This window comes from Hypanus sabinus, chromosome 5 (assembly GCF_030144855.1).
Source record: "Hypanus sabinus isolate sHypSab1 chromosome 5, sHypSab1.hap1, whole genome shotgun sequence".
In the NCBI taxonomy this organism is placed as follows: domain Eukaryota; kingdom Metazoa; phylum Chordata; class Chondrichthyes; order Myliobatiformes; family Dasyatidae; genus Hypanus; species Hypanus sabinus.
In genome coordinates, this window is record NC_082710.1 from 171,100,929 (window position 1) to 171,125,977 (window position 25,049).

The following is a 25,049-nucleotide window of genomic DNA, read 5'->3' on the forward strand; positions in this document are numbered from 1 at the left end:
TCTTTTATGCTCAGTGCTCATTTTTCATTTTTTTTTCCGGGATCTATCAGGAAAGTCTCAAAGATCAACCGGTCAATTATGATCGACTGGTTGGTGACCACTACTTTAGAGTGTTCTGCACAAGGACTTCCAAGTCTCTTTGCATCTCAGATTTTTGGATTTTCTCCCTGTTTAAAAAAATAGTCAGCACATTTATTTCTACCACCAAAGTGCATGACCATGCATCTTCCAACATTTTTCAGTTACTTCTTTCTAGTCCATTCTCGTAATCTGTCAAGTCCTTCTACAGCCTACCAGTTTCCTCAATGCTACCTGTCCCTCCAGCAATCCTTGTATCATCTGCAAACTTGGCAACAAAGCCATCTATTCCGTCATCTCAATCATTGATACACTACATAGAAAAGCAGTCCCAACACTGACCCCTGCGGAACACTGGTAGTAACTGGCAGCCAACCAGAAAAGGATTTTTTCCCAGTCACTGCCTCCTACCAATCAGCCAATACTCTAACCATACCAGTAACTTTCTTGTAATACCATGGGCTCTTAACTTGGTAGGCACCTTGTCTAAGGCCTTCTGAAAGTCTAAATATACAATATCCACTGCATCCCCTTTATCTATCCTACATGTAATCTCCTCAAAGAATTCCAACAGGTTCGTCAGGCATGATTTTCTTTTAAGGAAACCATGCTGACTTTGTCCTATCTCGTCCTGTGTCACTAAATACTCCATAACCTCATCCTTAGCAATTGACTCTAACATCTTCCCAACCACTGAGGTCAGGCTAACTGGTCTATAATTTCCTTTCTGCTGCCTTCCTCCTTTCTTAAAGAGTGGAGTGACATTTGAAATCTTCTAGTCCTCTGGCACCATGCCTCACTGTATCTCAATAAATAATTATCTGATTCAGTGAAACAGTAGCAGGTTTAAACAGAGAGATACGTTATGGGTAGTTATTGAAACAGATGAGAGTACGATGCAACACAGAGAAAACAAAGTAATCTGGGGGGGGGGGGGGGCACTACCATTTTGGGTGCTAGACTTCTATCCTCAGTTTGGAGCAAATTCTTCCACACAGAGACAGATCAATTTAGAAAAAGGATTGACCATCTCTAAAAATATACCTATGAAAATCATCTTCCTCAGGGAATATTCCATACCTGTAACTGAAAACAGGAGTTTACAAAGCCACTTTTTTTTTTAGAAAAACAGTCACATCAAGCAGTACAAATTTTCTTCTGTGCACAGATGCTGTCTGACCTGCGGAGAATTAGCAGCACTTTGCTTTTATTACAAAGTTCACAAAGTTTGTTCCTCACCTCAAGCCTGTTCAAGATGCCCTGGATGTCCCTCAGCATGTGCTGTGCCAGCACCAGGCGAACTCGAGGCTCACTCTGTGTAAACAAAGATAAGTGTCATCAGCAGTGAGTACCTCTGATCTGGCTATCGATTTAACACAGTTTTGCACTCCTACAAAATGGTGTTATTCCGCAGACAGTTCCAAACACAAGAATTAGCAGAATGGGTGTTACTTAGTTTGATATTTTTATTTAGAGATACGGCACAGTCACAATCCTTTCGGCTTAATGAACCTGTGCTGCCCAATTACACCCATGTGACCAATTAAACTACTAATTCTTGCACCTTTGGAATGTGGGAGGAAGGCCACATGGTCATGGGAAGAATGCATAAACTCCTTGCAGAAGGTGTAATTGAACCTGGGTACCTGGGGCTGTAATAGCATTATGCTAACCCATACACTATCATGCCGGCCAAAATAAGACATTGTTTGAGGAAGGCAGAACCTTGAGCAGGGGCACCCAAGGGTGAAGTGAATGAAGCAAGCTAGTCCCACTCAAAGGGAACAACATCTTTACCATTATACACTGAGTTTTAGTCTTGCTTTAAAAAAATACAATTTGATTTGAATCACCATGGGCAAAAATGGGATTGAAGCAACCACAAAAAAGTGCAAAGTGGTATGCATGCATCAGTTTTTGGCAGGCCACTCTTGGTCTGGATGCATTTCTGGACCAATGATGGTGCAAGCTCTGGGAGGCTCTTGCAGTGAAAGGCAGCCTGTTTGGCTGGCCGCCAAGGGTACGAAGGGTGGGTCTGATACATCTGCACTCAGATGGCCTCTGCAAATCCAACGGTGGCATTTAACCCGCGTATGATGTGTGGTTTTATCAATTAAAGGAGAAGAAATGGGGGCTTCACTCAGCCAAGGAGAGAAGTGGGGTCAGGAACAAGGTGCAGTTGGGGATGGAAATACAACAGACCTTTGGGGTAAGAAAGAACAATACAAAGTATCACGATTAACATTTGTGAAATGACATCAAGCTAATAAATAAATTATTGTGCAGAAATAGGCCATGCCAGTCTTTATGCTCCACACATCTCCTTCCACCTCTCTATTCCTTTTTCCTTCATATGTCTATCTACTTCCCTAAACTGGAGCTGACTCAACTGCTCTCCATGGGGGTAGCTTCAATGACCTATCCAATATAGGGGGCTCCTCAGGTTACAGAAGACATGGCTTACTGACTTCATGCAAATTCTGTCATAAATGTTTTGCTAGCAAGATTAAAGTGTTTTGTGTTATCCACTAATGACCGGATGCAGAACCTTCCCACTTTACATCAATGTTTCCATTCCTGCGGGCTACTCGTAACAAGTAGGAATAAAGCTACGAACCAAGCCCATGCCCGGCAGATGATGCCTGCAGCCTCACTGTAGCTGACAAACCATCGGCTGGTGCCCCGAACACTTGTCCGCATCTACGGGCTGTACACAAGCAGGTGTCCGTAAGCTGGGTAAAACCTGCATGTTCTATTTGTTTAATTATGGGTGGTGTTAGAGTGAACACAGAAGGTATTCAATGAAAGTGTATGCAGATGATACCATGTGGGGAGTTACAGAAAGACAGTACTGAGACAAAAATGAGCACATCTGGAAAGAGGAGGCTCAACTATTTGAAGACAATGGATTTTTATCTTGTTTTAGGAGAAATTGCTCCTTTACATGGGGAAATAATGTAAATGCTTAATGGACAGTTCTCAGCATTGGAGCACTTACAGAACCCAGGTACTACCTCAGTCTGGTTGAATAAAACAATCCTCTTTCCTCAGTTAGTGGGTTTTGACCACAGTCTGACCATGCCAAATGGAGGGGTAACCACCGTGTCAACTTTACCACAAAGAGTTTCATCTCGCCAGTCCTGAGACCCGGCTTTTATGGAAGAAATATCTCAGTCTTACTACATCGACATTACCTTCCTGTTCTGATCTCATCCCTGAACATCTATCATGTATTTTGCTCTAGTGCCTCTGAAGTTGCTCAGAATGTTTCTTATTATTATGTCCCTTGCATCTCTCCCCAGCCCAGAAGCCAAAGTGAAGGATCTCCCTCTTATCATATCTAATGCTGTTGCTTTATAATCTGCAAGAGGTGCAATGTACAGGACACAGCAGATTGTGGCCCTGAGCTTTCCTTGCCCAGCATATCCAGGGCTTGTGTCTCCACTGCCCAAACAGATAACCATTCTAACAGATGCAAGAATGCAGAAGGCTGCAGGAAAAACAAACACTTATTGCTTTACCCATAAGCCAGGTCAACCTTTCAGTATAGAACACAGCAAAAATATACCAAACACCAAGCAGTTAGCAAAGCTAGTACAAGTATATTAGTATTCCTTAACAGCAGGTGATTTTAAATTCTTGCTGTCCCTTCAAACTACATCTCACTAGTTCTACAAGCAATAAAAATGCCAAGATAGAAGCTTGGTAACAACTTCAGCGACCCGAGTACATTCAACTGTAAATGCTGGCCAAACTTAACCATCTTATTTCCCACCAACTTAACTCTTCTCTCCTGAGAGCTGCAGCTTAGTTCTGGAGACAACACTCCCGAGTTTTGTCCCACCAGTATTATTTATCAGATCAACAGTTCGCTGGACATGGTCTTTCACCAGACCTGTGAACTCATTAGACATAAACATGCCAAAGGCAAAGATCATTCATGAACAGGACCCTTCTCATAATCCTAGGACAATGAGATCAAGTGGATCGTTCTCCCAACATGACAGATCAAACAGCCCAAGTCCAACTGTTGGTTGTCCATCATATCAATGAACAACAATGACAAGGGAGTTTTTAAATGTGGAAAAGTCATTGCACTGGGGCAATTCCACTGTATTGGCCTCTGAAGTCCAGGTCCAGTGGTACGAGTAGTTGTCACAAACTGGGGTCTATCTTGGTTGTAGTAGATGACCATGACATCTTCAGTGCCTCATCATGCCCTTTGCTCTCTACGAAGCATTGCAGAACCACCTTCCTGACCACTGGATGTCACTATGGATCTGGTCTGCCCATTTTGGCAGAGCTGACTTCTCATGCTAGGACAGGTACATCCCTGTCTCACTGAGTATAAGGCTGAATGACTACTCTCACCTGGTTTAGCCCTCCTGTTGAAGCAGTCACACCCCAGAACCAGCTCCACAGCATTAAGTGGGCAATTTACTGGATCCAGACAAGGTATGTGAACTTTAACCTGCATATGTTGGTTTTCAATACATCCTTCTAGAGGTGCAGGGAGAGAGGAAGGGGGTGTTGATGCAGTTCCATGTACCTACAATGTTCAAAAAGTTCTGACATGGCATTGTTTTAGAAAGCATTACTATTAGCAGAGATAATGCTAAGAACCAGCGTTCAGAACTGAGTATTTAAACAAATTAAGTAACATTTAAAAAAGACAGGTTTGCAAAGAAAGATCTGCATTGAACACACAATTTACTGGATCCAGACAATGGAAATGTACTATTTTTAAAAACCAGTAGACTTCAGTTTTCAAAACAGCCTTCAGGAGGGGGAGCAGAGACAGAGAGAGAGAGAGAGAGAGAGAGAGAGAGAGAGAGAGAGAGAAGAGTAAGCGTACAGTATGCAAGGGATGTTCCAAAGCATTTTGCAATCAGAAGTGAACTGTTGTGCTGAAGGTGGTGCAGCAGACCATATGTGGAGAACAAACTTCCAGAAACACCATTGTGTTAGATGAGAAACAAGCAGTGGCCAAGAAACCAAGATCATCACCCTCATCTTTCTTCAAAATGTGATGTCCCACTTTCATGAGGCAGTAGACTTAAATTCTCTGCTGAGAGTGCACAATACATAAAGGACATCCTTAAAGGAAAACAAACTCACTCAGTGATACCAGAAAACAGGCAAACAGCAGGATTAACTTCCAATGAGCCAAAGAGCACAAGTAATGGAAGGTTCAAAGCAACTTTGATCGGATTGATTCAATAGGCACTGAAACTTTAGATTCACACTGAGTCTGTAATTAAAAATTCCAAATCTAATCATTCTAATTGTATTTCAAAAGAAAACAGTATGTATAGATTGACCCATATCAGATTTCTGAAGATGTAGAAGACACAACACAAATAATTCCCAATGGTTGAAATATTTGAGGAGTCCCATCTTTCTTACTTTCCTGTAAATGACTGCAAGAAGTTTAACCTCAAGGTTGTGTATGGTAACATATACACACTTTGATAATAAATTTACTTTGACTTTTCCAGTCAAGCTTCCACAAATCCAATGTCCATCTCCTTAGTTCCAGATGGAATTGAGGAGGGAAGTCTGGGCTATACTGACCAAGCTCTATTTATGCTATACTGCATATAGTCTTGACACCTTATGCAATAGCCTTGCCAACCATCTGCAAAAAATGCAGATTTCCAAGATTCAAGCACGGATAAAGGTTACGATGGATGTTCGAGATGGAAGATGAGAGACGGAAGGAAAGAGGAACTGAAGTTACCTGAATAGGACTCTGTTCCACATTGATGTGCACATCCATCGATGATCCTTCACTCTTCAGGAGTGCAGAGGGAAGGAAGGAAAAAAGTACCAATCACAAAATAAGCAGCTACTCCCAGTCTCAGTACATCTGCCAGATTCATCCCACCTGACATTCTCAACCCCCTGTGCTACAGGCACTGAATGGAGACTCTGACACATTTCAATATGATTCATAGACTGTGCACCTCAAAATGGAAAGCAACCTCCAGACCTCTTTCAAAGCATTACTTTACACCTATCGGTAGACTCCAACCAGATGATAAACTCCAGAATAAATAAATCAAGCAGAATTCTAGTCCAACCTATTTACCTGATAAATTATGAGGCTATGCCTTAACAAATATCTGACTTTCCATAACATGTATGAACAGAGAGCTGTGGGGCTTCAAAGCTAGTAACACAGTGTTCTTTCACTGCATTACCCTTCAACCATCAGGATCTTGAACCAGAGGGAATAACTTCAATCACCCCAGCACAGAATTCATTCCACAACCTATGGACTCTCTTTTAAAGACTCAATAACTCATGTTGTTGAATATTAATTGCTTATTTATTATTATTGTTCTCCTTATGTATTTTCACTGTTTGCTGTCTTTTGCACACTGGTTGGTTGTCCATCTTTGTTGTGAATGGTTTCTCATTGATTCTACGGGGTTTCTTTCTATTTACTCTGAATGCCTGCAAGAAAATGAACTGCAGGGTAGTATACGGTGACATATATGTAACTTCATAATGAATTTACTATGCATCTTGCATTTGAAGAGGTTAAAAAGAGGCCCTCCAAATTAATTTATGCTACCACATAACTACCTCCCCCTACCACCTCCCTACCCACCCTACCCAACACATGCTCTCATACCAGGTAAGCGAAACAGAATCCCTGTGTCATTTGGGTTTAAGACCAGAAGGCCAGGAGATATAGGAGCACAATTAGGGCCATCTGTCCCTCTGTTTGATCATGACTAATTTATTACCCCTCTCAACACCATTCTCCTGCCTTCTCCCTGCAACCTTCTATACAAGGACTAATGAAGAATCTTCCAACCTTTGCTTTAAATCTACCCAATGACTTGGCCTCGACAATGAATTCCAGATTCACCCAGTCTCCTCATCTCTGCTCTAAACGGACACCCTTCTATTCTGAGGCTGTGCCTTCTGGAAGCACTCTCTTTACATCCACTCTGTCTAGACCTTTCAAAATTCAGGAGGTTTCAATCAGATCTCCTGTCATTCTTCTAAATTCCAGCGTGTACGGGCCCAGAGTCATGAAACTCTCCTCATACTTGAGTCCACTCATTCCTGGGATCATTCTTCTGAACATCCCCAGGACCTTCTCCAATGTCAGCACATCCATTCTTTGATAGGGGGCTCAAAACTGAAATGTAGTTTCTCAACGCATTATGAAGTTTCAGCATTATATCCTTACATCCAATGCATTCTCAATGAAAAAGGTACCATTTCCCACCCCATAAACACTTGTTTATTGGAATCAATGGCTTTAATGCATTTTAGTGGAGTGTGGGATGAGTGTGGGATTCAGAATTTCTTGAATCCACCCACCCCCACCCGCTGATAACCCGCAATCAGGGTTTCAAAGAGCCTTTAAATACAAATGTCAAGTGAACTTGCTCGTATAGCATTGAACTGTGTTATGTTTTATGCTGTTCCTTGAATCCCTTATCGTGCCAAATATGAATTATGCAAACATGAAGCAGATGAAAATTTCAGATGTTGAAAGTGAAACAGCAATACTGACATCAAGCCAATCAAACCAGCAAGCTAAACAGGGTCAGGGGTGGCTCATAAGTAATAGAATGAGACAGAAAAAATACACTTATGAATAGAATGCAGTAAGGTAAATCTGATGGAGATAAAAAAAATGGCTTGAGGAGGGCACTATATGAAAGAAGATTAAATGTCCACAGAAGTGGTGAACGACACAGTAGGACATTTGAAAACATAACAAGGCAGACCAGCTTGCTCTGTACTCATTAAATGAACCAATGAAAAGCTTCAGACACAACTTTGGAGCTCGTCTCTAAATTGGAGGTTACCAAGATGGAATGTAAGTTATTACTCCACCAACCTGAGTGTGGCTTCATCATGGCAGAAGTGAACGACATTGGAATAGGAATGGGAGCTGAAATTAAAATGGTCGGCCACTTGAAAATCCCATTTTTTGCAAATATAGAGGGGTTCAATAAATCAGTCCCCGATTCTACATCGGAGGAAGTGGATACAGTAGACGACAGCAACCAAATCAGAGGTGAACTCACCTGGCAGGACTGAATTGAAGTGACGAAGGAGGTGAATAAGCAGGTGTAGCACTTCTGCTTGCAGAGATAGATGCCGAGAGGGAGATTAGCGGAGAGGGAAAAATAGGCAAGGGAATCACAGAGGGAGTAATGCCTGTGGAAAGCAAAGGAAGCAATGCCTGTGCAATGTGGAGGTAAAGATGTGTCTGTGGGAGTATCCCATCGAAGACAGTGGAAAATGATTGGCTGGATGCAGAGGCTCATGGGCTGCTAGGCAAGGACAAGATAACCTCTATTCCTGTTAAGGAGGCAGGAAGATGGGGTGGGTGTGGATGTCCGGAAAACAGAGGCAATGAGGGCAATGGCAGCATCGAAGGGAAATCCCATTCATCTCTGATGTCCGAGAAAGGAAAGTATCATCCTGGGAACTCTTGCAGTGGAGACAAAGAAAATGACAGGGACAGTGTGGTAAGAGTTACAGTCGAGATAGCCGTGGGAGTTTGTAGATTTATAAAAGATGTCGGTTGACAGTTTGTCTCCAGTGATGGAGACAGAGAGATCGAGAAAGGGGAGAGAGGCGTCAGACAACCACCAAGTAAATTTAAAGGCAGGGTGGAAGTTGGAGGCAAAGTTGACAAAACTGAAGAACTCAGCATGGGTGTAATCGTCAATGTAGTGAAGAAAGTGTTGGGGAGCATTACCGGGGAATTACATGGACCATTCCACGTAGCCAATGAAAAGGCAGGCATAGCTGGAACACATGCAGATGGTCATGGCTACACATTGAGTTTGGAGAAAGTGAGAGAAGCCGAACGAGAAATTGTTGCGTCTGAGGACCAGTCCTACCAGACGGAGGAAGGTGGTGATGGAGGGAAACTAGTCGGGTCTGTTATCAAGAGAGAAGCAGAGAGCTTAAAAGTGCCGCTTGATGGGGGGTTAGAAGACTCTATGTTCATGGTGAAAATGAAACGATTAGGGCCAGAGAATCAAACATTTTTGAAGAGATCAAGAGAATGTGAAGTGTTCACGGATGTAGACTGGAAGGGACTAAAATGGAGCAGAGATATACAGACACAAGAGCAGTAGAGGAGGAGCAATTAGAAACAACAGGCTTACTCAGAGGCTGAGGTTTCTGCCTCTTGGGCAGGATGTAGAAACAAGCAGTGTGGGGAGAGGGTTGGTGGCAGTGAATAGGAGATCTCCAGATGAAGTTGGTGACGATGCTGCAGACAACGTCCTGATGATTCTGAGTGGGTCCTTTATCAAGGGGAAAGTAAAAGGTGAAGCCTTAGAGTTGCCACCTCGCCTCAGCAAGGTAAAGGTGAGTACATCAGACTACAGTAGCACCCACTTTATTTGCAGGTTTGATGAGGAGGCTTGGATTGGTGCAGGAAGAAAATTTGTGGCATCTGTAGGGGGGTGGGGTGTTCATGGATGGTAGAGTAGGAGGAAGATAGAGGCACTGAAGTCCTAAGAAGTGATGGAGTAACATAGAAACATAGGAGTAGGCCAAGAGACCCAGAGTTGGGGAGTAGTGGTGGGGGAACAGGAGCCCAGGGCATAGCAGCAGTGAACAAAATCAATTATCTTTGCAAATTAAATCAGAAGTGAATAATAAAGCAAGAACCTCTGGTGGAAATGAACAAAGTGATCAAAGGACAAATATCTGAACAGCATATCGCTTTGGTTAAACACTCCTGGCAAGAGCCCAGGAATTATTTAAGAAACAGTTACAAAAAAAACTCTGGCCCTATCAGAATCTGACAGGGTACCAGCAGGTTTTCCAGGATATTATTCCGATAGATTCACTAACACACATTTAATTCGCTCTCTGTTTAAGATGTTCCATGGCACTGTAATAAATTTTTAAGGGAACACAGTAAGTGAGAATAAAACAACAACAGAGAGCCAGAAACATCACCCAGAGAGCAAGATGTCAAAATACTGGGGTTTCTGAACAGTCAAAGTCTTTTATGGGAGTCATACTGGTATTGTGTATTCTATATTCCAAATCTGCACTTTACCCTCCAACTTTATTTTTGACATAATTCTTTATAATTGTTGAATGTTGTTGCTTTCTGTTGCATGTTGCTCTCTGACCAACACAGCACAGCAAATCCCAAATACATGTCGATATAGATGGCAGATGATATCTTTTATTTGAGGCGCCACAGTAGGGTAGCGGTTAGCGTGATGCTATTACTGTTTAGCGCATTGGAGTTCAATTCTGTTGTTCTCTGTAGCAGTTTGTGAGCACACGTGATTCCTCCAGGTGCTCCGGTTTCCTCCCACAGTCCAAAAACATACCAGTTAGTAGGTTAATTAGTTATTGCAATTTGTCCTGTGATTAGGCAAGGGTCAAATAGGCGGGCTGCTGGACGGCGTAGTTCATTGGGCCGGAAGGGTCTGTTCCGTGCTGTATCTCTAAATAAAGTAAAAGTAAAGTTGATCCTTAATTCTTCTACTGTATTTGGTAAAACAAGTGTTTTAAAACAAGAAGTTGTTTGACTGTTAGGGGAATGAGACTGGTTGTCAAAGAGCTGGCATGATGCAGGTTATGTGCTGGAGAATTCACATCAAGAGCACAGTGCACTCCAGAGACAGTACATGTCCACTGGGGTCAGTTCACTGACACCCGACGTCAAGACCACTTAATGGTGAAGTAAGCAGAAGATAAATGCCAGTCCAGAAATACTTCAAGGGTGCAAGGTGACAAACACCAATGCATGGGACACTCAAAATAAATCTTGTAAACACAAGAGATTCTGCAGGTGATGGAAATCCAGAGGAACACACACAAAATTCAGGAGGAACTTCCACAGGCCAGGCATCATCTATGAAGGGGAATAAAGTGTCAACATTCTGGGCTGAGACCATTCATCAGGACAAATTTCATTTCTCTTAGTGTGCTGTACTCCCTCACCAGTAGATCTAGTACCAAGCAGCAATGAAGCACAGGTCCGTTGCCAATTAACACGAAGCAATTTCATAAACACGTTTGGCAGTGATTGCAGAGCACCACCATTTCGCAGAATATTGGCAGTAATAACGCCATTACCAACACAGAACCCAGCCGGAGGTATATGAACCCACCATACAGAGTCTACTAATTGAAGTTATGTGGCTCGGAGACATTTCAAGGTGGAAAACTTTTAACGTCAGAACTGTGATATCAAACAACTTAAGTGTCTGGTATAGACTTGCTGCTTGTGTTACTTGAACTCCTGACTCATTTCCCCAGTATTCATTATCCAATATATAATTCCTTTATTAAATACCAGTTTGTGAGTCTCTCAGTTATCCACCCAAACATCCACACCCATTCAAGCTCCTGTGTATCGTGTTCTGACAGTGCACTAACCCATTCACAAGCCCAACAAAGCAGTGCTGCCATGGCAAAGGCTGAATTAAGAGATATGAAATTCTGTTAACTGACAGTGGTGGATGCCAAATCCATTCAGTGTTTTGCTAATCTTGCACAATCATTCTTAATCACAGATTGGATGCACATTACATGAGTGCATGCGTGGGAACACTGGCCCCGAGATGCACATCGGAAATTCCCTGGAATCTGCAGTTTATCCTAAAAATGTCAAGAAATTTTTTCCAGTGTTTCCAAGCGCAATGTCCCAATACTAAAATTAGCTTTATTTGTGATATCTACATCAAAAATTAGTGAAATGTGTCATTTGTATTAAATAAAATCAGCGAGGATGTACTGGGCAAGTGTCACTGGAACGCAGCATGTCCACAGCGTACTAAAACTAACACTATCTCTTTGGAAACTGGAGCACCTGGAGAGAACACATGCAGTCAATGGGAGAAGGTACAAACTTATTACAGCCAGCCGTGGGAATTGAAACCCGATCTTACAGCTTGAACTTTAATAACATTATGTGAACTGAGGGGTTCACAAACTATGCCCTGAATCCCTACAATTAACCAAGGGGTCCGTGGACTAACCACTGTACTAGTGTCAGCCCAAATGTCTTGGGTTTTGGTCTTGAGAAAAGCATCTCGAACAAGGCTAGTGTTTGTCCCACCAACATACCACCGTCCCTAACCACTAAGAAACAATGAGTGTGCTGTGAAAGTCAGTGAGTCGTACAAAATAGAAACAGGCCTTTCGGTTATGGGGGGGGTGGGGAGGGAGGGGAAGAGAGCATCTGTATTAACACCATCTTCCAGAACTTGTTCTACTACAGCCTTCATTATCTGTGATTCAAGTGCTCATTTAGACACTTGTTTAATGCTGCCAGCAACTCTGCTTCCACCACTCTCTTTTTATTATTATCCAAAATAACAAGAGCACATTGAAGTAGGTAACACTTACAATTCTCAACGGAAAAAAAACATTGTTTTAAAGATTGAAAAATATAGTGACACAAAAAAACCTTACTAAAGCAAAGTGAGAAAAAAAACCCATTAGGTGTTCAAGCCCGGAGCCCTGCATCATACAAAAAGCTTCTAAAGATAAACATCAAACCTCCAGCAAGAGAAATTATACCAAAATTTACAATTTGATCGTGGAGGAAATCTATCAATTAACTCAAATGGTAGTAACGAGCAAATGAACCCCATCTTTGCTCAAAATCAAACATAGGTTCAAAGGTTCGACTTCTAATTTTCTCCAAACTAAGACATAACATCACTTGAGAAAACCATTGTGACAGAGTGGGAGCCAATGTATCTTCCCACTTAACAGAATGGCCCTCCTAGCTATCAATGTAACAAACGCATTAACATTTGTCTGACAATTAACATTTGTCAGACAAAGAAATACTGCGGATAGTTTGAGGAATTATTCCAAAAAGCACAGTTAATTTGTTAGGTTGCAAGTTAATTTTAAGTGCTTTAGAAATTGTACAGAAAACTGACTTCCAGAACTGTTCCAGTATAGAACAAGACCAAAACATGTGTGTCAGTGTAGCTGTCTCAGTTTTATATCTATCACAATAACTATCAACATTAGGAAACATTCCACCACTTCTGCCACTCTCTCTAGCAGTCCAATCCAGGTACTTACTACTCTCTTCATGAAAAAGGTTTACTTCAAACCCACTCTAAATTCATTCGCCCTTACTTCATCTAAATCCAAATCCTCTGGTTTTATTCACCTCTAAGCAAAAGTTTCCTGCAGTCCCATGTCCCCTTTCAACCTCCGCTGCTCCAGGGTAAACAAAGCCAGTCTCTCCAGTCACATCTCAAAACTAAACAATCCATTCCAGGCAACATCCTGTTGAATCACCTTCGTATAGTGTGGTAGCCAGAAATGGAGGCTGAGGTCTCAATAATGTTTACTGAAGCTCCCTGCTCTTGTATTTGATTCCCCAAATAATGAAGGACATACATATGCCTTCTTACCCCATCTATCTGTACAGCCACCTTTAGGGATCTATGGATTTTGCACACCAAGGCCTTTTGGTTCCTCAATAAATCCAAGCACCCTACCATTCATGGTATATGTCCTAGTCTTGTTAGTACTCACAAAACACATTCTCTATACATTTAACCTCAGCTGCTCTTTCTCAGCCAACTGCACAAACACTTAATTCAATTACACCCTGCAACCCAAGACCACCATGTTAACAACTCCACCAATCTTAGTGGAACAGGTCCCAAAGAGGCCTCCTGGTACGTTTCTGGAAAGTCATGGACGGTAGCACAGTGACCAAAGTAGCAAACCTGGATCAATAATCTAAAGCATACATTCAAGTCCTTTGAAGACAGCAGAGAGAATTTAATTCACTTGATTTGGAAGGTCATGATGATACGAATGCAAATTCATTAATGATGAGGAATCTGCAACCACCAGAGACTATCACCAAAAACCCACCTGAGGATGACAAACAGCCATATAGAAAGGAAATCAGCCACTTCGCAATTATTCAGACTGAGTGCATGAAATGCTCCTTAGTTCAAGGTGGCCTACAAATAGCAGCCATAGCAATGACACCCTATCCCATAAAACAACAAAAAATGAAGTCAATGTCTCTCTTTTTAATGAACCTACAGCACAGGTGGAGGCCTCTCAGTCCATTGTTCCCATGCTGATTCTTTAAAAGCTTCCCGCAAATGCCCACTCATTTGCTTTTGCTCTGTACCCCTCCAGACATTTCCCACTCAAGCACCCAACAACTTTGATCAATCCATCTCCTTATTGGGCAGTGTTTAGTTAATGACTCTGAGGGAGTGCCACAGAACAGAAGGATGCCCCTTTAGAACAGGGATGAGGAGAAATTTCTCTAGCCAGAATTATCGAATTCACTGTCACAGACACACGCAGTGGCCAAGTGAATGGGGATATTTAAAGCGGAGGTTGATAGGTTCTTGTTTGGAAAGGGCACCAAAGGACCAAGGGAAAAAGCAGGATAATGGAATTGAGTAAGAAATCAGCCATGATCAAATGGCGGAGCAGACTCAATGGGCTATATAGCCTAATTCTCCTACTCCATTACCTCTTCTTTTACATGTAACCTTAACATGCGCCTTCTATTACTGATCCTCCTCTCATTTGAACCTATCATTGCATTAACCCTTTCCTGTATTACAAATGCAGTTCCACATTGGAGAGAACTTCACTGATCAGAAAGTGTTCAAGAGATGCCCTGAGGCCTGCCGTGTAAGTGCAAGTCTTGTTTATTTTCCACACCCTCCACTAGAATTACACTCACGTCACCAATTAACCTGCTAACCTGTAGGCCTTTGGTATGTGGGAGGAAACTAACATGCCCACAGGAAACTGACGTGGTCACTGGGGAGCATACAACTCCTTACAGGCAGCAGCCGGAATTGAAGCTGGGCCACTGACACCGAAATACATTACACTAACCATTATGCTACTACACTGCCCGTTTCCTGAAGCTGGAGCACAACTTCCCTGCTCATGTATTTGTTGGGTGGCCGGAAGGGTTTGTAGCTGTGCTGAATCACTAAATTAAAACTTAAATATTATTCTTCCCATCTGTAAACACATTGACTGGTTTGTCCCCTTCTTTCCTCATCATACTGTAACACATTTATTCTTCGCTCAGACCACGTTGCTTTTATGCCATAGAGTAAGAAGCCGCAAAAGCACTACAGACCAAGTAGGTAACCAGCCCCAGTCTGTGATGTGGCAATACCGGTGTCATTAGAAACCAACTGCACAGTTGTATTTTACTTTAAAAAAAATACTACCATTTCCAAACCCTTCGTTTGACCACTGGCTCAATTTGCCCACCTCCCCAGTTCTTGCAGTCATACAGCAAAGAAATAATGTATTTGGACCACTCTGTCCACATTGACGAACAATTAATCCATATATCAGCAATTGGTCTATCATCTTCTACAGTATGCCTTGGTAATTCATGTGTTATTTTAGATAGGACATCCATGCAGCAAATCTTGAACAACACACACGAAATGCTGGAGAAGCTCAGCAGGCCAGGCAACATCTATGGAAAGGAATAAACAGGCGGCGCTTTGGACTGAGACCCTTCATAAAAGTTTCTTTCAGGGATTCCACAACTCCCTTTATCGTTTTTTTTTAATTTGCTCAATTTGTCTTCTTTTGTACATTGGTTTGTCAATCTATATTTAGAGTTTTCATAAGTTCCATATCTATTTTCTATAAATGCCTGTAAGAAAATGAATCTCAACATTGTACATGGTAACACATATTGTACTTTGATAAGAAATTTATTGTGATTTTGACTTTAAATCTTGCTGAAAGTCTGCCTCCACGATATGCTCAAGCTCAGTTGTGTTCCACATTGTGGTGAACACCTACATACATAGGTTTTATCATCCAGGAATAGCAATTGGAATTGAAAGCATGAATCTTAATTATGCAGCAGAGGCTCATAGTCAAAATAAGACACTTAACCTGGTTAGGTTGTCTAAAAGCAGACAGCTTACTTGTGCAAAATGCTGACCTGGAGGACAACTCTATGATTTCCCTATTTCGTCACATTGCTCTCTGATCTCAACTGATTATATTTCCCATGTTATCATTAAGACAGTAATTTTCCCAATCATAAATTTCACAACAGTGGATTGTACAACTCACACAGCTTCAGGAACTGGCTGAAATTTTACTTTTCTTTTGAGAGCAATTATTCCTCATGAAGTGCTTTAGTCAGTGCCACAGATGGTACAACATCTTGCCTCATCCTCTGCGCTGGCCCACAGGTATCACAGTGATCCCCGTGCTGCTCTGCATTCCAGCTGAGGAGGGCTGTATACAATATACATTCTGCAAAACATCCACAAAAACAGAGAAGTGCCCCAAAGAATGAACAACAGTTAAACATGAGAACCCCAAAGTCTTCCCCTATGCCGTCCCCCCCCGCGCATTAGCAGCAGCGAGCAACAATCCCCCACTCCCCCCACAGGGAGAAAATAAAGCAAGCATCACCAACAAGTACTCAAGCTTGAGCAAGGAAATAGCAAAGACATCGACTTGCAGATACACCAAAGACTTCGCGTTTCATCCGGCATTCAACCTACCACAGGCTCTCTCTCTCTCTCTCTCCCCACCCCCCCCCCCTAAATAAGGGAGAGGGAGGTACCTCCATTTCCCCAGCAGGCGGGGAGACATAACAACTCGCTTGAGAAGTTAATTAATAATCTCATCTGTGAGATGCTTGGGACATTTCAGTTCATAAAGATGCTGTGCAAACACAGCTTACTGTAGGACCAGAGCAGACAGATCAGCTAAGCATCATTCATGAAGCAGAGAAAGGAATTCCAGCTAGTAAGATCACAAGATGTAGGAGCAGAATAAGGCCATTCGGCCTAGAGTTGCCTCGCCAGTCCATAACAGACGAGTTTCTTTCTCAACCTTATTCGCCTTGCTTCTCTCTATAACCTTTAATACCTTTACCAATCCAGAATCTATCAGTCTCTACCTTAAGTACACACAATGACTTGGCCTCCATGATTCTAGAATCCCTAGATTCTCATGTTCTGGTTGGAGAAATTCCTCCTCATCTGTTCTAATGGGGTTTCTCTTTATTCTAGGACTGTGTTCTCTGATCCTATACTCTTAATAATGTAAACATCCTCTCCACATCCCCTCTTTCCAGGTCTTTCAGTAAGTACAATAAGAAATACTCCAAACACAGCCCCAACCACCCCGTTGGAACTCCATCAAATACAGGCGCAGAGCCAAACAATTAGATAGTCATCTGCCTTCTCCTATTCTGAGATACAGTATGTTGACATGGCAAAAGAGTGGTTAGTCACAAGGGACTAGGATCTAGAGGTAGGATCTCAAACTACACCCGGTAGCTCTAAATTCAATTTATTTATTAACAGAATTTGAAAAAGAATTATGGGGATCTTAAAACCTACCAGATTGTTTAAAGGTCCACCTTTCAAGGCATGAACTGTCTTGCTTTAATGGTCTGGACTCCGTGTGTGACACCTAGCCCACAGCATTTGGAGCAGACTCTCTGAATATTGTCTGGCTGTACAAGCATGCCCACATTACAGCTGCTCAGATTAGAGAACTTTGTCATTACAGAACCCATGTGCTGGTGATGCGGGGGGTGGCATGGTGGAGGGAAAATTTTCTTCAACTCACATTTTGTGATGCAGGGGGAGATCTCAAATGAAAAAAAAAAAATCACAAAATGGTACCTTCTTCTAGGAATACTACCCTTTGCAATGCAGGACTCACTGGTACTATAACTGCTGTGTTACTGTAGCCATTGAGTGTTCTCAGTTGCACCTTCACAAGAGCCTTCAGAGATGGGCATTAAATGTCTGCCCTACCCAGACTTCAAAAACCAAGTCAATCTAAAGGCTGAGCAAATGAGTGCCTTCACTGATCCTACATGTACAGTGTCAAAGTTGATAACACTGTCTGGCCTGGCCAAGGTAAAGTCAATGGTCAAGCAAGAGAGTACAGGACCATAAAACATATAAACAGAGCTAGGCATTCAGCCCATCAAGCTGGCTCGGCCATTTGATCATATCTCAATCCCACTGAGACGTTCAGTTGCTCAGACTAAACACCTGAATGGGGAAGAGGTGCAGTCTTAGTGATTTTGACCCTGCTTCTTTGTGATTGTTCTCATAGGACTGTGGCTCCGGGACATCAATCTACAGGCCATGATACTCAAGGATTTGTGCTCATATTATTTTCCTGCTATCATAATCATATGTGCTGTGTGTACTATAGGTACTGTGTTTTGCACCTGGGCCACAAAGGAACGCTGTTTCATTTGGCTGTATTTACGTGTGTGGTTGAATGACATAAAACTTGAACTTTACCAGGGAATGATTGTTGGTGCTAGACAGTGTGGTTTGAGTATTTCAGAAACTGCTCATCTCCTGGGATTTTCACATACACAGTTTATAGAGAATGTTGCGAAAAACACAAAACATCCTGTTCTGTGGGTGACAACATCTTGTTAATCAGCAAGTTCAGAGAATGGCTAGACTGGTGAAACTGACAGGAAGTCAACAGTAACTCAAATAGCCACACATTACAATACTGGAGCACACAAGAGCACCTTTGAATGCACAACACGTCAAGCCTCATGTTGCATGGGCAACATCAGAAGACCACATACATATGCTGAGTATAATTTCAATGACATTGTCATGACAAAATGTGCTTTCCAACAGAGTAAACAATTAAAGATGCTTTACAAAAACTGCAAGGTTAGAAGAAACTGCTTAAAGTTTTCATTAAAGTAAGCCACTGCATAGGTAGCTATTTAGAAGATTATCTGTCACTACATTTTATGAAGCAGAATCCACTAAATTCTCTCAATGGGGGAATAATCCAACCATTTTCTTCCCAAAATTATAATCTAGGAAGGAATAGGAGAAAAAATATTAAACACACACACGCAAAATACTGGAGGAACCCAGCAGGTGAAGCAGCAGCCATAGAGAGAAATAAACAGTTAACGTTTCCGGGCAAGACCCTTCATCAGGATTTTGTGCATTAATCTGGATTTCCATAATTTGCGAAATCTCTTGCATTTAAAACATTAAAGCAAATTTTGCAATAGGAAAGTAATCCTTTTATGGTAGAGCAGATTCAATGGGGCCAAATGCCCTAATTCTGCTCTTGTCTTAATGGTCTTTTGCTTCACAAATTTCTATTATTCTGGGAGAGTTAAGACTATGAAAGACACAATAGATCCTCTCATTAAGCAATGGTCGTTGTCTTATAAGACTGCTAAAAATTAATATATGTTGAAATATGACTATGTCAAGGTACAAGTTAGGGCTAAGAGTTTGCTGTTTACATAAAAAATGACAGGGTCAATTAAGAACATTCTGTCTCCAGTGCTGTGTGTTATCAGTACATTCCAATGACAACCTTGTTTGTTTTCTCCCCAAACAACAGACAAGGATCTAAATGAAACACTTCAAATGCAATGGTGCAGAACGACACACAGGCATTGCAGGCCGAGGCAAGAGTAAACGTTGTATACTTCAGTCCTACGAACAAACTTGATCAAGGTCATTCCAGGTATGATCCAACCAACAGCAATGGAAGATAAGGTATGACTCCGGTGCCTGCATGCTAAAGTTCTTGCAGGCTCAATCAACCCTGCTGACAGCCACAAAATGGCTGATTCATGGAATAATCAAAGAACTGCAGCAAAAGATATGGAGAATATTTGATGCTGGACATGGAAGAGTTGTAGCCTATCAAGTGCATATCCAGATACTTTGTTAGAATGCTTTGAGGGTTTCTGGTTGTCCCACTATTTCAGGAGGTCAGTTCTTGACCACAACCAACTTTTGAGTAATTTTTATCTCCCACACCTTGGCTTCTTTCCAATCCTCATTTAGGGGTCAGCAGTGAAAAGGCCAAGCAGTTTCTTGATGTCAATAAATCCTTGTGAGATATTGCGGGCCCATAATAATGATGCAATCATAGTAAAGGCATGAGAGCAACTATACAGAGTTGGAGGAAATATCACATGTCACTAAGGCACCATTAAATTTCTACAGATGTACTGTGCAGAACATCCTAACAGATTGCGTCACTGTTTGATATAGAGGTTTCAATGCACAGGATCATCAGAGGGCTGAAGACACAGCCAGATCCATCATGGGCACAGGTACAACCCTCCCCATCATAAAGGACATCTTCAAAGGTTGGTGCCACAAGAAGGTGGCTTCCATCATTAAAGACTGTCACCATCTGGGACATGCACTCTTCTCATCACCACTCTGTGAGGAGGTACACAAGGTTGCTGATGACACAAAGGTTGGGGGTGTTGTGGAATTGTGTGGAGGGCTGTCAGAGGTTACAGCGGGGCATTGATAGGATGCAAAAATGAGCTGAGAAGTGGAAAAATGGAGCTCAACCCAGCTAAGTGTGAGGTGGTTCATTTTGGTAGGTTGAATATGATGACAGAATACAGTATTCATGGTAAGACTTGGCAGTGTGGAGGATCAGAGGGATCTTGGGTCCAAGTCCATAGGAAATTTAAGGCGGCTGCGTAGGTTGACGCTGTGGTTAAGAAAGCATACGGTGCCTTGGCCTTCATCAATCCTGGGATTGAGTTTAGATGATGAGAGGCACTGATCGTGTGGATAGTCAGAGGCTTTTTCACAGGGCTGAAATGGCTAGCACAGTTAAAGATGCTTGGAAGTGGGTACAAAGGAGCTATCAGCGGCAAGTTTTTTTTTTAAACGCAGAATGGTGAGTGCATGGAATGGGCTGCCAGCGACGGTGGTGGAGGCAGATACGGTAGGATCTTTTATGAGACTCCTGGACAGGTATATGGAGCTCAGGAAAATAGAGGGCTATGGGTAACCCCAGGTAATTTCTCAGGTAAGGACATGTTCGGCACAGCTTTGTAGGCCGAAGGGCCTGTATTGTGCTGTAGGTTTTCTATGTTCCCACACTCAACATTTTAGGAACAGCTTCCTCCCCTCCACCATTAGATTTTTGAACAGTCTATGAACTCATGAACACTACCTCACTATTCCACTTTTGCACTTTTTTAAAAAATTATTGTAACCTGTAGTAATTTTTCTGCCTCTTGCACTGTACTGCTGCCACAAAATAACAAATATCATCATTTATGCCAGTGACAGCCTGATTCCAGGCATGTTTGTTCCTGAGATCATCTCAGGCAATTAGGTCCTCCTTTTCTAGGCATCTCAAAATCTTATACCCCTCAACTGAGTGTCCTGTCCCTTCCCCACCCTCCTAGCCTGTCCTCAACTAAAAATTTGCAGTCCTAGAAACAGCTTTGTTATTTTCATCAGTATCATTTCCAGTGGGTTTAAAAAAAAACCATCAAGATGTATTAAGGAGGCTGATTCATTTACAGAATGGGATTCCCATTCTCCACAAATATTTCTTTTATTCTCTCTCATTATTGTAGGAAAGGCAGATAAGCTCCAGGCATGGATCAGCACCTGAAATTTCAATATTGTAGACTTGGTTGCATGAGGGGCAGGACTGACAGCTCAATATTCCAGGATTCCGTTGTTTTAGCAGTGACAGAGCAGGAGAGTGGTATTACAGACAAGGAAAAAAAATGCTCAGTAAGGAGAGACAAGAGAACTGAGTCTATGGGGCATTATGGGTTGAATTGAGAAGCTCTAATGAGAGAGTGCACAATACTTGATATGCTATTAGGGAATGAGACAGGCAGGTGACAGAACTTTGTGAAAGAGAACATTTTGCCTCTAGTGACCACAACGCCATTAGTTTCAAAGTAACTATGGAAAAAGATAGGTCTGGCCCGTGGGTAGAGATTCAAAAAGACAATTTTTATGGTATTAGAAAGATCTGTCAAGTGTGGATTGGGACAAGCTGTTTTTCCAGCAAAAGTGTACTTCGTAAGTCAGTCTTCAAAAGTGAAATTTTGAGAATACAAGGCTTGTATTTGCCTATCAGAATAAAAGGTAAAGATAACAGATGAAGGGAATGTTGGTTTTCAAGAGATGCTGAGGACCTGGTTACGAAAAAAAAAGGAGGTGCATAGCAGGTACAGGCAGGCAGGAACATATGAGGTGCTTATGGAGCATAAGAAATGCAAGAGAACACTAAAGAAAGAAATCAGGAAAGCTAAAAGAAGGCATGAGGTTGCTCTAGCAGACAAGCTGAAGGAGACTCCTAAGAGATTCTGCAGATATGTTAAGAGCAAAAGGTTTGCAAAGGTCAAAATTGGTCCTCAAAGATCAGAATGGCAGTTCAAAGCCATTTATTATCAAAGTATGCATACATTATACAATCTTGAGATTCATCTCCTAACAGGCAGCCACAAAGCAAAGAAACCCAAAAACAAAACCATTTATATATATATATATACACACTCTCTCTCTCTCTCTCTCTATATATATATATATATATACACACACACACACACAAACCGCATTTCCAGAAAAGTTGGGTATTTTCCAAATTGCAATAAAAACAAAAATCTGTCGGACACAGAGTTAACAGGAGTGAGGTAAGGCGGCATCAATCGCATGGACCCTGTACAGATTACAGAAGAGGAGGTGTTTGCTGTCCTGAGGCAAATTAGAGTGGATAAATCCCCAAGGTCTGACAAGGTGTTCCCTTGGACCCTGTGGGAGGCAAATAGAGAAATTACTGGGTCCCTAGCAGAGATATTTAAACCATCTTTAGCGAAAGGTGAGGTACCAGAGGATTGGAAGATAACTACTGTTGTTCTGCTATTCGAGAAATGCACAAAAAATAAACCAGGCTGGAGACCCTGACTTCAATAGTGGGAAGTTATTTGAAGGTATTCTGAGGGACCAGGTATATAAATATTTGGATAGACATAGACTGATTAAAGATAGTCAGCATAGCTTTGTGCATGGTAGGTCATGTCTAACCAGACATATAGAGTTTGTCAAGGAAGTTACCACAAATATTGATGAAGGCAAGGCAGTGGATGTTGTCCACATGGACTTCAGCAAGGCATCTGAGAAGGTCCTGCATGGGAGGTTGATCAAGAAGTTTCAGTTGCTCAATGGTCAAGATGTAAATTGGATTAGGCATTGGCTTTGTGGAAGAAACTAGAGAATAAGGGTTGCCTTTCTGACTAGTGGAGAGCTGCAGGGATCAGTGCTAGATCCGTTGTTGTTTGTCATCTATATCAATGATTTGGATAATAACGTGGTTAACTGGATCAACAAATTTGCGAATGACACCGAGATTGAGGGTGTAGTGGACAGCAAGGAAGATTATCATGGCTTGCAATGGAATCTGGACCTGCTGAGACAATGGGCTAAAAAATTGGCAGATGGAATTTAATCAGACAAGTGCGAGGTGTTGCACTTCGGTAGGACCAACCAGGGTAGATCTTACACAGTGAAAGGTAGGACACTGAGGAGTGTGGAAAAATAAGGGATCGGAGACCACAGGTCCATAGTTCATTGGAAGTGGTGTCCAAGTTGATAGGGTTGTAAAGAAAGCTTTTGGCACATTGGCCTATATAAATCCATGTACTGAGTGCAGGAAATGGGATGTTATTTTGAAGCTGTACAAGACATTGGTGAGGAAGATGTAAATAAGGTTGAAAGAGTACAGAAAAAATTACAAGGATGTTGCTGTGTCTGGAAGAGCTGAGCAATAGGAAAAATTGAATAGGTTAGGATCTATTCCTTGGAACATAGAAGATTGAGAGGAGATTTGATAGAAGTATACAAAATTTTGAGGGGTATAGATAGGGTAAATGCAAGAAGGGTTTTTCCACTGAGGGTGGGTGGGACCATAACCAAAGATCATGAGTTAAGGGTGAAAGGTATGATTAATTGGACCATAAGGGGAAATGTTTTCAGTGGGTCGTGAGAGCTTGGAACAAGCTGCCAGCAAAAGTGGTGCATGCAAGTACAATTTCAACACCTAAGAAAATTTTGGATAAGTACATGGATGGTAGGGGTATGGAGGGCTATGGTTCTGGTGCAGGTCCAAGGAAGTAGGCAGTTTAAATGGTTTGGCACAGTCTACATGGTCTGAAGGGCCTGTTTCTGTGCCGTACTTTTCTATGATATAACTGCATTGAATCCTAGCTCTGCTGATATATTATAGCATGCAAACCATTGTTGGAGGTCCAGAGGCATAACATGAATTGCAGCAACCCCATCAAGGGTCAATGTCCTCACTGCAACTGAACGACTGGTATTTTGCAACTGCTCCTTGAAGCTAAATGTCCTGTGCTCCATTCAGTAAGCACACAAGGGTTGTAATAATTTCAGAAACTTACTGATTGCATTCAATTCTGGTCAGCCCATTATAGGTAGAATGTGGAGGCACTGGAGGTGGGGGGGAGAGAAAGTTGACCAAGATGCTGCCTGGATTGGAGGGCATGTGCTTTAAGGAAAGGGTTGGTCAAAATTAGGTTGTTTTCTCTAGAACTTCTCTAGAGTAGTGCAGGCTGAGGGCAAATGTAAGGATACAGACATTGTGTAAACAGAAGGGACAAGATTAGTTGTCATTTAATTAGTTCAGGACAACATTGTAGGCTGAAGGGCCTGCTCCTGTGCTCCACTATGTTCCAGAACAGTACAGCACAGGAACAGGTAATGCTGTGCCAAACCAGTTAAAATAATAACGCCTAATTAAACTAATTCCTTCTACTATCACATTTCTTTGAAACACACAAAATGCTGAGGAACTCAGCAGGTCAGACAGCATCTATGGAAATGCTGAGGAACTCAGCAGGTCAGACAGCATCTATGGAAATGCTGAGGAACTCAGCAGGTCAGACAGCATCTATGGAAATTAATAAACTGTCAACATCTTGGGCCAACACCCTTCCTTAGAATTGAAAAGGAAGGAATAAACCAAAAGAATAAAAAAGGAGGGAGGGAGGGGAAGAGGAAGTATAGTGGGGAATAGAAGAAGAGGGGAGGAGGAAGGAAAAAAATACTTTTAAACCAGTAATTGATATTCATGCCATCAAGGTGGAATAAGACAAGATTCATAGCTGCCTAGAATAGATATGGATT

At 42.0% G+C, this 25,049-nt stretch overlaps 1 protein-coding gene across 7 annotated transcripts in view; it reads right to left on the reverse strand.

The window, feature by feature from the left end:
* Positions 1-25,049, reverse strand: part of LOC132394578 (large proline-rich protein BAG6-like) — a 113,867-nt gene that overhangs the window by 55,716 nt on the left and 33,102 nt on the right. For 4 of the 7 annotated variants that reach the window (XM_059970887.1, XM_059970886.1, XM_059970885.1 and 1 more), the window contains exons 6-7: positions 5,819-5,872; positions 1,318-1,392 (exon numbers count right to left, since the gene is read on the reverse strand). In XM_059970887.1, the coding sequence (XP_059826870.1) occupies positions 1,318-1,392; positions 5,819-5,872 (129 nt within the window). The remainder of the gene's footprint in view (positions 1-1,317; positions 1,393-5,818; positions 5,873-25,049) is intronic. The other 3 variants (XM_059970889.1, XM_059970890.1, XM_059970888.1) reach the window with 1 other exon arrangement.